The sequence below is a fragment of the Apiospora aurea genome, assembly GCF_038362705.1.
Source record: "Apiospora aurea strain CBS 24483 chromosome Unknown utg000002l_segment0_segment0, whole genome shotgun sequence".
NCBI classification, from domain to species: domain Eukaryota; kingdom Fungi; phylum Ascomycota; class Sordariomycetes; order Amphisphaeriales; family Apiosporaceae; genus Apiospora; species Apiospora aurea.
In genome coordinates, this window is record NW_027117389.1 from 3,719,797 (window position 1) to 3,732,836 (window position 13,040).

At 53.8% G+C, this 13,040-nt stretch overlaps 3 protein-coding genes across 3 annotated transcripts; 1 reads left to right on the plus strand and 2 right to left on the minus strand.

The window, feature by feature from the left end:
• Nucleotides 1-1,011: 1,011 nt before the first annotated feature.
• Nucleotides 1,012-3,011, minus strand: PG986_003516 (uncharacterized protein; the record flags this gene model as incomplete). The annotated part of the gene is made up of 3 exons (XM_066839738.1): nucleotides 1,012-2,111; nucleotides 2,244-2,697; nucleotides 2,736-3,011. The coding sequence occupies 3 exons, from the start codon at nucleotides 3,009-3,011 to the stop codon at nucleotides 1,012-1,014; spliced, it is 1,830 nt and encodes a 609-aa protein (XP_066704802.1).
• A 1,147-nt stretch (nucleotides 3,012-4,158) lies between these two features.
• Nucleotides 4,159-5,757, plus strand: PG986_003517 (UDP-N-acetylglucosamine pyrophosphorylase; the record flags this gene model as incomplete). Its single annotated transcript, XM_066839739.1, has 2 exons — nucleotides 4,159-5,634; nucleotides 5,701-5,757. The coding sequence occupies 2 exons, from the start codon at nucleotides 4,159-4,161 to the stop codon at nucleotides 5,755-5,757; spliced, it is 1,533 nt and encodes a 510-aa protein (XP_066704803.1).
• A 1,980-nt stretch (nucleotides 5,758-7,737) lies between these two features.
• Nucleotides 7,738-9,371, minus strand: PG986_003518 (uncharacterized protein; the record flags this gene model as incomplete). The annotated part of the gene is made up of 3 exons (XM_066839740.1): nucleotides 7,738-8,049; nucleotides 8,106-8,255; nucleotides 8,310-9,371. 3 exons carry the CDS (start codon nucleotides 9,369-9,371, stop codon nucleotides 7,738-7,740), a joined length of 1,524 nt encoding a protein of 507 aa, XP_066704804.1.
• Between the last annotated feature and the right edge of the window lie 3,669 nt (nucleotides 9,372-13,040).

Below are 13,040 nucleotides of genomic sequence, written 5' to 3' on the forward strand. Positions count from 1 at the left end.
TCGTGTTCATCTCGATATACCTATACTTCCTCATGCTACTCCTGGACGTAGACACTAGCGATCAGTATGTATGCATACTCAAGTCTACTACCGGCGCAGTCGATACTCGTATCTTCAACGGCTCGTATGGGCCCATTCCAGGTATTGTCTAACTCGTACTGCGAACCTCTTCGGTCATGTATCCCGAACAGAACTCCAGAGCATTCTTGCGTTTCCAACCAGCATTACAACACCTGCCAGCCTTGTCCTAGACCAAATTTGGTAGAGTAGCCATCTTGCCCCTGGCTTTCGTTGCGATGCTCACGATGCTTCTTTGGCTGTGGCCAAGGGTGTCCTCGTATCTGCTGGCTCAAGTAAAGTTGACTACAGTCAACGTTGAAGTCGAGAACCGGTGAAGCTCCTCGAGTTCGGCGTTGGCCATGTTCGCAGCCAGAGACTGCTTCGGTCAGGAGAGTCACATCCTGGCATAGCCTTACATCTTCGGCACTAATTATCGAGGGAGCAAGAAGACGTTCGTACGTTTCTGGGGGCGGATAAGTCGAACCAGTCCGGCCTGGGCCGTCAACACATAAATTCTCCCGGGGGTTACCGTAAACCAGTTTATTATGTCAGTATTATTTGTATCTCACTGTATGATGCGCTTGCTCTGGAATCTGTACTCAGACGAAGTTCAGGAGCCCGATTGACCATGTCAGTTAATCATGGCTATGGGAGTACGCAACTGCAGTTGGGCTTCGAACGTTCCTACATCAAATCACGATAGCAAACCACTTCCTAGGATGAAATGTCCCGACTTCAACAGGACTTGGTATTTTTTGTACATGCATGCTATTCTTAAGTGACAGAAGTAGGGACACATTCAAGCTTAGTCACAGCGAATGATCCGCGGCAGGATATCATCATCATCCTGCATAATGCAATACGCTTTGGTATGCCCAATAAAATGCAGTCAAACCGATACGATCTGTGCATAGCACACAGTGGCAATCCTGCCCCAACGGCGGCGCCGAATCATGACTTGCGTCCCCTCTTATCACGCCGTTTCCGCCGCGCCCGGCTCTTCATGTAATCTTCGTCCCGGTACTCCTCGGAAAGATCAAACTCGTCCTCTTCGAAGTCGGGAATCGGGTGGCCCCAAGCCATGACGATACGGCCTCTCCGACTTCTTCTCATGGCGGCATCGCGCTCGTGCCGCTTGCTGAAGAACGACGTGAACTCACGCGGTGGCGCCCAGAAATCTGAATGTTGTGGCGGCGGATCAGCCCGGGATCTCCTAGCACCTGTCGGTGCCGTATACTTGGCTCGGGCGAGTGCCTCTTCGTGCAACTGCTTGGCGATAGAAGCGTCTACGTCGCTGTGATCCGGTGGATCGCCGTCGCTCACGCTGTCGGGGATCTCTCGATTAGAATCAGCGCTAATCATTTCATCATCCTGCTCGCTGTCCTCAGCCTCGTCTTCCTCTTCTCCCGACTCACTTGGCTCTTCTGAGCCTTCCGACCGGGCTTCTCGCTCGGCTAGTGCCCGTTCTCTTTCCAGCTTCAGTCGTTTCTCCTCCTGGGTCCAGTGACGGAATTTCTCCAGGATAGCCTGGCAGCCATGGATGAAGTGATCTCGTGCTGGCTCAAATGTCTTTTTCCGGCTCTCGGTGACTCCATTGACACCCATTGTCCTTAGCCAGTCATGGCCCTGTAGGTCGTTGAGCAGTCGCACTATTTGGTCACGCTCGTGCTGTGCCCGTCCTCTCTCTGTGTTGCGGATCGACTTTTCCAGCCGTTCGGCTCTTCTGTGTGCAGGTGCATAGTGTTCGTCTGCGAGAGGGTCTTCATCGTCATCGTCGTCGTCATGGACAAGTGCATTACTAACAATCTCCGAATCAAATAGGTCCGTGTACAGCTCGTCTCCGTAAGATTTTACAGGGAAATCGTCATTCAGCGATGCGAACGTTGAACGAGAGTGCGCTAGCTGACCGTCAGACTTGGCTGTGTGAGATGCTGGCCCTGCATCATGATGGGCAGCATGTCGGCTTGGCAAAGTGCGGCCGCCCTGAGCCTGCGCATCAGGGGTTGTATTAGAGTCAAAGACGACTATGGGAGTGTCGACATTGAGGACATCTGTTAAAGGAGGTTCAAGTCAGCAAAATCCAATGGTTGCAGGCCACTAATGAATAATAAATAGGAACGAAATGGGGGCAGCAGGGCTGCAAGGCCGCAGGGCTGGGCCAGTCTGTCTCGGGTTTTACGTACGCTGCTCCTTTGGATCGTTGCCAATTACCTCATCGTAATCGGGGAAGTAGGCCGAAAGCTCGCTTTTGAATCTCGTTTGTTCCTGTGAACGCAGTTTCCGGCCTCCCTGCTCCTTGGGCTGCTGTGCGACATCGGTTGCGTTCGGCTGGAGCCTGTCTAGTTCGTGTTTAATGCCATTTTTAAGTTTTTCCTGGTGCCGTGTAAGTGACGGCAGCGGTGATTGTTGGTCGTTGTGGTTGCTGTGGTCGACCGAGGTGGTGGCCGTCTGGCTGTGCGATGCTGCTGACTGATCGGCAGCGGCGGCAAAAGGGGGCGGAGATTCCGAGAAGGAGGGAGGAGGGGGGTTTGCTGTTGTCGTTGCTGGTGCAGTTTTCGCTGAGTTGTCGCGACGGTCGCTGGTTTGGCGGCGGTCGGAGTGGTGCTCTGGGGTCTCACCGCAATTGATTTCGGTGGGCTAATGCCGGGAGGTATGGATCGCGAGAGGATTTCTACAGCGATTCGGGCCCTTTTGGACTTTGGATGGTCCAAGTTGGTGTCGATTATCTCCAGAGGGCGCTTCATTCGAGCGGGATGGGTTTGCTGAGGGAGGTTTGGGTGGTTGCTGCGCGTCGAGGTTGTGGTCGCGATGCTGTTGCTGCTGCCAGCAGTAGGGGCAGTGGTGGTAATGTCGCTCCGACCCCGTTTCGCAGCGCTTCGCCCGCTACTGCGCTCCTGTCGCGGCTGGGCCTCTGAGGCGTGTCGGGTGGACCGCCGGTTGATTGTCGCCATTGGTAAGAATGGTGCAGATTGTTGGCAGAAACCGTCGGCATGGTCTTCTCAGGGTACACGCATCAAGAAGCTGGTTTCATCGCGATTCAACATGGTCTGCTGCAGGGTGAATTGAGATGCGCTTGCGATCTTTCCTCTTCTGAAGTTGGGTCGACTGCTGTGCTTTTTGGGCAACAAGCATCAATGGGAGCGCTGGAGACAGTGGACTTATTAGGGACCAACTGAAGCTCCAGGTCAGTTCAGATAGCTTATGTAGCTTGCCTTTAGGGGGTTCTAGCGCATCAAACGCCTACAGAGCTTCTCCTTTAGCTGGCCATTAGCTGGTACGCATGAATCCAACCCACTGTAATAAGCATGTGAGCACTGGCCTGGCGACTCCCCAATCCAGCTTTCCGCGTTACAGAAGGGACAACAATGGCTTCCGGATTGGCAAGCGAACAGCTGAACAATAAGAACTTTGGGGCGATATTGAGAATGAGTTAAATTATTGCAATGCTTTGGAAAGGCTTGCAAACATTTTGACATGCTCTTGAGATGGGAAAGGCCCACGTTGAGCAAATGTTAAACCTCCATTCTATTACAGGCCAGCCTGCTCATGTGTATGTTAGTCCATTCACCTCCAGTAGTGTGGTATGAAGGCAAATACGTCAGAATCAGCTGTGAACTTTTTGCATGGCATGCCTCTGCGCAGTAAAATACCCGTTTCTGGTCGCGTGTCTGATTGGACTGGCAAAACTCGTTCAATCTACGCTCCTGGGTTGACTGTACCAAAACAATCCGAACCCATGAACCAATTCGGCCTTGCATATACGATCCCGTGGGGTTACCTTGACTCCTTGAGGTATCCAGCCATGCGGGCTGTGCTGGTGGTGCCAGCTTTTGGAGGAATCGTAGCGCAGAATAGCACATCGTGTCCGCAGTTTCAGCTATATTCGCTCCTTTGTCCAACCAACCGGGTACAACTAAGACAGGGCACTAGTCGGAAGCCAAGCTATAAATAAAGTCAAGGACCCCTCCCCCTTTGCTTCCAGGGTCTATTCCTGCTTGCTGATCCCCAACTTGACCTCTCTCTCTCCGTGACGACTTTCCTCCCACTCTCCCAAGTACTATATACTACTACTATACCTACCCCACGCCCGACATCAACATGGCGCCGGCACCTTTCAACGAGCAGAACGTCCAGGCCCAGAAGGAGCGGTATGCCGCTGCCGGCCAGGGCCAGGTGCACACCTTCTACGATTCCCTTTCCGATGCCGAGAAGGAGGCCCTCTACCTCCAGCTCGAGGGCTTCGACCCCAAGGAGATCAACGAGATCACCCAGCGAGCCCTGAGCCCCGCCCAGGCCGAAGAGAAGCCCCCCACCGTCGAGCCCCTCCCCGAGTCCGCCACCGCCAGCATCCTCGACTCCAAGCAGGAGGACATTGACCGGTGGTACGAGCTGGGCCTGAAGCTCATTTCCGAGAACAAGGTGGCCGTCGTGCTCATGGCCGGCGGCCAGGGCACCCGCCTGGGCAGCAAGGCCCCCAAGGGCTGCTTCAACATCAAGCTGCCCTCGGGCAAGTCCCTGTTCCAGATCCAGGCCGAGCGAATCCTGAAGGCGCAAGAGCTGGCACAGAAGAAGTACTCCCCCAAGGAGAAGGTGACCATCCCCTGGTACGTCATGACCAGCGGCCCGACCCGCCAGAACACCGAGAAGTTCTTCAACGGGGAGTCGCTGGGCGACATCCTGCCCGACGAGACCGAGGAGGACCGCCAAAAGCGTGGTTCTTACTTCGGCATGGAGAAGGAAAATGTCATGATCTTCGAGCAGGGTGTCCTGCCTTGCATCTCCAACGAGGGCAAGATCATGCTCGAGGGCAAGGGCAAGGTCGCCGTCGCCCCCGATGGCAACGGTGGACTGTACAAGGCCCTGTACCAGGCCCCCATCACGTCCAAGTTCGGCGCCGATTCCGCGACCGTGCTCAAGGACATGAAGGCACGAGGCGTTGAGCACATCCACGCCTACTGTGTCGACAACTGCCTGGTCAAGGTGGCCGACCCCGTCTTCATCGGCTTCTCGGCCGAGAAGAGCGTGTCGCTGGCCACCAAGGTGGTCCGCAAGCGCAACGCGACCGAGTCGGTGGGCCTGATCCTGTCCAAGAACGGCAAGCCCGACGTGGTCGAGTACTCCGAGATCGACAGCGCCACGGCCGAGGCCAAGGATGCCAAGCAGCCCGACGTGCTCAAGTTCCGCGCCGCCAACATCGTCAACCACTACTACTCCTTCGCCTACCTCAACGGCATGGACCAGTGGATGTCCAAGCTGCCCCACCACATCGCCCGCAAGAAGATCCCCTGCGTCGACACCGAGTCCGGCAACGCCGTCAAGCCCGAGAAGCCCAACGGCATCAAGCTCGAGCAGTTCGTGTTCGACAATTTCAACATGCTGGAGCTTAACGACTTCGCCTGCCTCGAGGTCAAGCGCGAGGAGGAGTTCTCCCCCTTGAAGAACGGCACCGACGCCAAGGATGATAACATGATCACCAGCAAGAGCGACATCCTGTCCCAGGGTCAGCGATGGGCCACGGCTGCTGGGGCTGTCGTCAAGAACGAGGGTCTCGAAGTTTCCCCGTTGACAAGCTACGTAAGTTTAACCCTCTCTCGTCAGGTGCAGAGTTGCCAGCGCAAATTGCTAATGTTCGCTTTATAGGCTGGCGAGGGTCTGGAGAAATACAAGGGCCAGGAGATTTCTGCTGAAGCAATCTAAGTCTCCTATGAGGAGATGGGCTGGTTATGGATTAGACAAAAAGCAACTGGTTGAATGTTTTATGACACGTACGAGTAGAATTCTGAGATACAGTCTCGCGCTTTGGGGCTTGAAAATCCAGTCCGAATATAATACGGTAACACAGCAATGCGTGCATTGGACGCTACTAGACGGTGCAGGTAATCCAGCTTTCGTGACAGGACACAATGTCACACCTATTATGGCAAACTCCCCTTGCAGCCATGTCGAACGGTATCGAAGCAATCCCTTCACCACAAGGTCATGTAAATAGTCAATCGAACTCCAAGTTCATTGTTATTGGTATGAAAGACAGTCATAAACATCGGCTGGATGAATCCAGTACAATAGTCGGGAATTTTCGCTATAGAAACATGTTACCCACTTCTTGATAGTAGCCTCATCCTGGTTCCACGACGATACAAAGGGTTCCATACTCTTGAGCTCAATAGTTCTCACCTTTTGGATCTGATATAATACATGTACTCTCCGAAGCGGAGTAGGGGCCATGGCTCTTGAACCTCACTCCCTATTCCTACACACGACCTTCCCTATTCATAGGGTTGCTTCGTCGTCGCCGACCACAGCAAAACATGCCTCATCTCAGAACACAGACTAGTATCATAATTCATCATAGAACGCGTTTCTTCCATCATCCGATGTGGTGTAGTGGCTAACATTACACGCTCTCATTAAAGATCCGTGTAGCCCGGGGTTCGATTCCCCGCATCGGAGGTACCTCTTCTTTTGCTCTTTTTGCGCTCTCGCTCAACAGCTCCATTTGAGCGGTTCGTGAACTGATAGAAATTCATCGAGCTTTACGTTTCGACTACAGCATTTCTTTTTGTCGGGATAACAAACACCTACCACCAGAACTGCACACTGTATTAGTCCTTTGATCCCCTCACCACCCCAGTAGTCCTCAAAACCGCATCAGTTGTGATATATACAGAGAACGGAAACTGGAGATGTGTCTCATATTAAGCCTCCTTGCCGTCCCCGAACTTCCACCATCAGTTTCAGTTGTCACAAACACAGACTGTAGTTTTGTATCCATTGTAAGTAGCACCTCAACTAGTTAGTGCACGCAAAATACTGGTGCGATTATAAGGCCTCTTTGAATCTGTGGTATCCTAATCAACGCTTTACATAAAATCCCCGAGAAGCACATAGCGCCCAGGTCTGCCGTCCGCTTTTATGCTTGGCTGGCGACCCCTTCTTCCTGCCTCCTCCCCTCGTCCTCTCTCCCTTGAAACTGCTTCCCGAAATGCTCACCCATCACCACCCCGAAGCTTGCTCTCATAGCTGTAGAAAGCAAGATAGGCCTTTTGAACCGCCTAAGAGAAGAAGGGGGTATCCGGTTTTGCCTGGGCAACATATGAAAAAAGAAGCCCACCGCAAAGTTTGTATACATCAACCTGAGTCCCAAAAAAATTGGCCTGCAAGCAGACCCCCCCGAGCGAAGAACACCCTGTAAATGTGTGCTGTGCTGTGCTGTGCTACCGATACACCGCAGTGCAGAGAAGAGACATGACAAAGGAAAACCAAATATTTTTCTGTACTGCATTGTACCAACAACACCCTATTCCACCTCCGCCAACTGCTCCCGCCTTGGGGTACGAACGCTCAGATGCGCGCACCTTGCAACGGAGACTTGCACTCATGGCGAAGTACATCACCGCACGGCGTGCAAAGCTTCTGGCGCTTCTCTGAGACACCGCCAGAGTTGCCACGTAAGCGGAGTTTCGTTCTATTTTGAACTAGGGACCTGGTTCCCGCTGTGTCAGGCAAGTAGACAACTGACCCAACAGATAACCGGCCCGGGAGAAAACTGCTCCCAATCGCTGATTATATATGATTAAACTGTACATCTACGCAAATCATCACCCAACGCCTTCCGCTATGATGTGCTCGATGGGCCCGGGCTGCAATTGAGTTTGGGGATGTTGGAAGAAAGAACTTTTAAAGAGTAACGTCGAGGACGAGGCTGACGTCCTGGACGTTGGAGCCTGCCAAATCCTCAAGAACCGGGATGAGGTCTAATAATTCATTATCGTGGGCATCGGAGAACCAACTGCTGATGGGTACGGCATGTTGCGGGTGGAAGATGTAGGATGTGGGCGAGTTGTCGATGATGATGGTGTCTTTCAGATCACGGCCAACCTGGGACAGGTCCTTGACGTAGTTTCCTTGGTGGTTGTAGCAGCTTTCCCGGAAAAGCCTGTGGTGGACGACCTTGTGGATGTCGAGCTGATCGAGAAGGGGGTCGCCGTACTATTCAAACCCAGTTAGGACCGTACGGCTCAGAGGGATACGAGCGTGCAACTTACCTTAGAGACAGATGCGGTAAATACCACGACTTCATAAAGCTCACCCACCCGCTTCATGAATTGATCAACACCGGGCCGCTTGATGACGTAGACATTATGATAGTTCCCTTCGATTTCTACGGGTATCGTGAAGTCGGCTTGGTGTAAAATCTAGAACACGAGTCAGACGTCTTGCGCAACGGGTTATGACAAGCGGATACGTACCTTGAATGAAGAGTGGACCAAGGTTTCGTCAAGATCCAGAACAAGGCACTTTCTGCCCTTCATGTGAGGCTCAATAGGAGGCAATAAGAACTTTTGCTCCGGTGTTGACTCGGTCACCGCAACTGCTTTCTCCTCGGGAACGGCCGCAGGCGGAGTGGGTGCTTCTACAGGCGCCGGAGGTGGTGACTGTACCGCACTCTGCTCCTGCTCTTCGGGAGCAACGACCGGTTGCTTTACCCGAGCCGAAGTATCGGCGTCGGGCATAGCTACATCGCCGTCGGTATCCTTGGGAGCGGAAGCATCTGCGCTCGGTTCGGCCTTCTCCGGGTTCTCGGGGACTGGAGGGTTCACGGTGATGCTTGGTCCCGTCGCGCCCACTAGGGTGGTCTGTTTCGACTCGCTCTCATGGTCTCCCGCGGTAGACTGGTCCTGCGCAGCGGATCCGGAGGCGCGCTTCGTCTTCGACTGCTCAGGTGTGGGAACGGCTTGAGTTTGCGGATCCTTTTCCTTCTCCTTTTCCGGCAATTGGCTCTTGCTGCCTGTAGTTTGTTCCGAAGGTGTGCCAGTACGCCGGCTTGATGTCAGCTGCCGGGGTGGGATTCTGTCCAGCTTGTGAGACGGGAGAGCCTCCTCTCCGCCTTCTAGCGCATTTCCGTGGTCTGGCACCACACAGCAGCCCAGCATCGACAGTAGACCGCCCTTCTTGCGTTTCTGGGGTGCTCCAGCCGGCGAATTAGGTTGCGTGGAGCCCGGTGCGTTGGCTGGGCCCGTCCCCGCGCCAGAGCGGTGGCTGGACGCGCTCCCATTCCGCTGCCGGCCCAACATGCTGTTCTTGGATTCTTTAGAGTGACCACCGATGCTGTCTCTCGACTCGTTTGCCGTCACGCCGCTGAGTCCGGTTGCCGTCGGCGATGACTGGTTCTTTTGGGAAGACGATCGCGAAGGTACGTGGAGCAGGCCTCTACTCTTTTTTGAACTGGACCCGTCTTCTTGCGCAAGCGATGTCCTCTCTTTGGATCCGTCGTAGTCAACTTGGGGCTTCTCCTCGATGCCCTTCGACATATCTACACGGAAATACGGCGGGTGTCGGCAGATTCTCGAGCGAGAAGGTCGATGCTGCGGCACTGGAAGAAAGGGTAAGTGATTGGTCTCGGGTCTCGCTGCTAGCGTTTAGGAACAGTGCGTTGCGAGGTGGTATGCAGGATGCGGCAGATTGAGAACGATTTGGGGTCGTCTTCTGATGATGCGCTCAATGGCCCGAGGAAGCGGTGGGAGGACACAACGTGTCACAGGGCAACACAGTGGTAAGGGTTCCCCCTTAAACCAGCTTCGGAACGATGTGCCTTCGCTGGCAGGCAGCGATGGATGGATAGAAAGAGTCACGAGCGATGCCAGTGGTGGCTTGCCGCTGCAGAGGAAAAGGCAGTTGATTGAACGTGATCGGTCACTCACCTCGGCGGAATGTGCTGTCGAGCCTCGAATGGCTGCCCAACCCCCTAACGCAGCAATCAAATTAGTGGCCGTTGGGGCCGGTCGGAATTCGGCGCCGTAGTTCGCAGCCAGAATTCAGGACAGAGGTTTGGATGCGAAGCGCAAACCGAATTGAACGAGACCGATGAAAAGGGCGACGCTGGTGGTGCACGAACGGAAAAAGGTTGAGTGAGGCTGAAGATGGTTTCGCGCGTCGTGACCCGTGGTAAGGAGGTATCGTGGTAGCAGTAGCGTAGCGCAGGTAGCTGGCTGGGGGGCTTCGGTGGAGATCGGCAGACTACTTAACGCGGAAATGGCTTTACTGGGTGCTGGATGCTGCAACTTGGTGCTTGGGCTCTGTGGAGAGAACGAGGGAGGTACTAATCATGGCCAAGAGAAGAAAAGGGAAGGGAAGAAAAAAAAGCACAGGACTCGCGCCGATCGACAAGAAGAGCTAGGCGGGAAGAGAAAGGGTGGGCAAGTAATAACACGAACAGAAGAACCCGAATTACTGAATCGAATCGAAAGACGGTGACTACGATTGTCGGCGCAAGAGGCTTCGCATCGCAGCTGGGTGCAGAAGTAGGAGGTAGACAGAAGGGTACGAAGGGTAGGGCAGGGTGTGCGAGAAGGAGGATGAAGGTGTAAGATGATGGTCCCCGTAGACGTCGAGGCAGATAGGGAATCGGATGAATTGCACGCTATTCTGGGTTCTAGGTGGGAGGCTAGCCTAGCCTTGGACTTGTTGCTGGTAGACGCTGGCTTACTTGGGCCTTCGGGCCTCTAGCACCCACAAGCGAGATGATGTCCAAGATTGGGGGCAATCTACCGTCCAGCACCGAGCTTGGAAAGGACAGCAGGAATACGGCCGGCTGCCTGCCCCCATGCCTGATGCCCCCCCTGCTCAGGACTGAGGACTGAGGGCTGAGGACCTGCCCATCAATGATGAAGCCGGGCAATGCTAGGCCGAGAGTCGAAGGAGACACCCGCCAGCGCGCAAATTGTAAGGTACCTCTCAATGTCACTGGCCGATCAGCAATCCGTCAGTGAGCCGACTGGGAACCTTGGAAATTCCCCAATCTGTCCCTCTCTCTCCAGTCCTGTCCGTCTTTTTCTTTTGTGGCCTTGCTCTCCCATCTTTATTACCGATTGTCTCCCAGCTCGCACCACCACCGGCAAGACGGCTTCCAACTGTTATTTGATCAATTTCTGCTGCGGTACTGGCAACCCATGAGCCGTTGCTGCTTGGTAAAATAAGGGCTACTCCTAATCCTAACTCTCTGCAGTGGTCGAGGACGAAATGGTTTAATCAATCGCAGTATGGGTCGCACGACCCTAGCAAGCATGGAGGCCCACCTATAGTGGAAATACCCCCGAGTTGTATTGAAGCTAAGCGTCGCGACTTTCATATCGAATAATCTGTTAGACCCGCCGCGCAGTCAACATACCAAATCTTAACTAATGCATGGTCCTTCAAGTATCACTTGTCAAATTGCCAGGCCGCTCTCGTCCACTTTATCTACGGATGCTCCATAGCCATGCTCCTGGCCTCCACCACCATCTGCATCAACGAGTAATTGCAGACGGGACAGGCCTATACATACTGTACTGTGACCCTTTGCGCCTTGGCGAGTTGACAACAAGCTCCTGAACGGGCCAGGAGCCGCGCGAACTTGGCGTGAACAAGACTAGATGCAAAATTAATGCGCCGGCCTCGTCTCCTCTCTGCTTCATGCTCGCTGCTCACTGCCTCCACCACGGTGGTCACTGGCTGACGCTGGCTGACCTCCAACGGCCAGAGATTGGAGGTGCTTGAGGTTGGTGAGATCCGCACCCCTGAAGACCGAAGGCGCTTCATCAAGACAGCCTACATAATGCCTCCAGGAATGCCCCGCGTCCCAACGGTCGCCCATTGGCTCTCATCCCCGAGAGACCGTGGGCACGGGTCTCTGCATAATGGCTCTCTGTTGTTTGCAATGCTGCGTTTTGCGGTCGCCGCTCGTTCTGCCATAGGCGAGAGTTCCGGTGCTGATAATGGCGTTGCGGGCTCTCTCTCAGGTAGAACCTGGAGTTCTGTACAGCACCAATCTTGCCGTCTTCCTGTTACCGAGTCAAAGCGAGGGAGTACATGTGCTTCTACCATCTTATTGGCTCCCGTACCGCCGGCCTAGTGACTGCTCATGCAAACACTTCAGACACTGGAACCACTCATCAGCGATGGTTACTACGTCAATCCAGGGAACTATGATGGCGTCCTGCAAACCAGATGTGATGAATCTGGACGGCATTTCCTTGCTTTGCAGTTGGCCATTGATCACACACCGCGTGAGCGCTTCCTGTAGGTTTCCTGTAGGTACCCCGGGCTCACAGGGGCTTGCGGATGAACACATGCCTCTATTTTTGACCTTAAAAGGATGCCCCAGCACGAGCTTCCCTCACCTACTTGGCTTGGGTAGCTGCGGTGGACGAAATACATATACGCTTGTCCTCTGGTTTTAGCTGCAAGTAGACCTGATGCTTGCTCCTTGCTTGGTTCTTCAAGGGATTCCTTGAAATAGTAAACGAGGCAAGGGTAAAAAGGGTGAATTGTCAACAGTGGCGTCTTCGCAGTCGTGCGAACAAACTAGACAACCCCAATGGCTGTACTAGGATTACACCACCTATTTTTATTGTACCGAGAAACGTGATGGTAATCAGAATTGTTTCACTGTTATTCCAGTTTCCCTATTTTATTATCGGGATAATCGGTAGAATAAACTATCAACACTCCGTTTATTCGGCCATATGGGAGGGTTGAGTCGGTTGACAAAGTGGTGTATTCGTACGATTGACTGACTGTGAGGCGTTCTCTCTCTCTCTCTCTCTCAGCTGGCTGGGGCCGTAAATTGGGGTCGGAATCTGGGGTAAGCAAGCTCTGGTGGGGACCCGACCGTCAGCGACCTCCAACCTCGGAGTTGGGGCATGGGCCATCTCATCACATGCTCACATGTCGGAACTTGTGATGACGTCCGGGAGAAACAACACAACAAGTCCGGCCAACTGCAATCAATACCTAAACGTGCACTATCCCAATTGTGCATCACTTTGACCCTATATATCTCGCTTTCTACAAGATTATACATCCACGCACTCTGTCCCCGCTGTTCCTGTGCCGTCCTTGTCGTCTTTGTCTGGTTCCGCCTTTGTCCATTGCGCTCCAGAGCATGGCGATGCGGCCACTTGGTAACTGAACGAAACGGCTCCTCGCTGTGCTTCGTAACC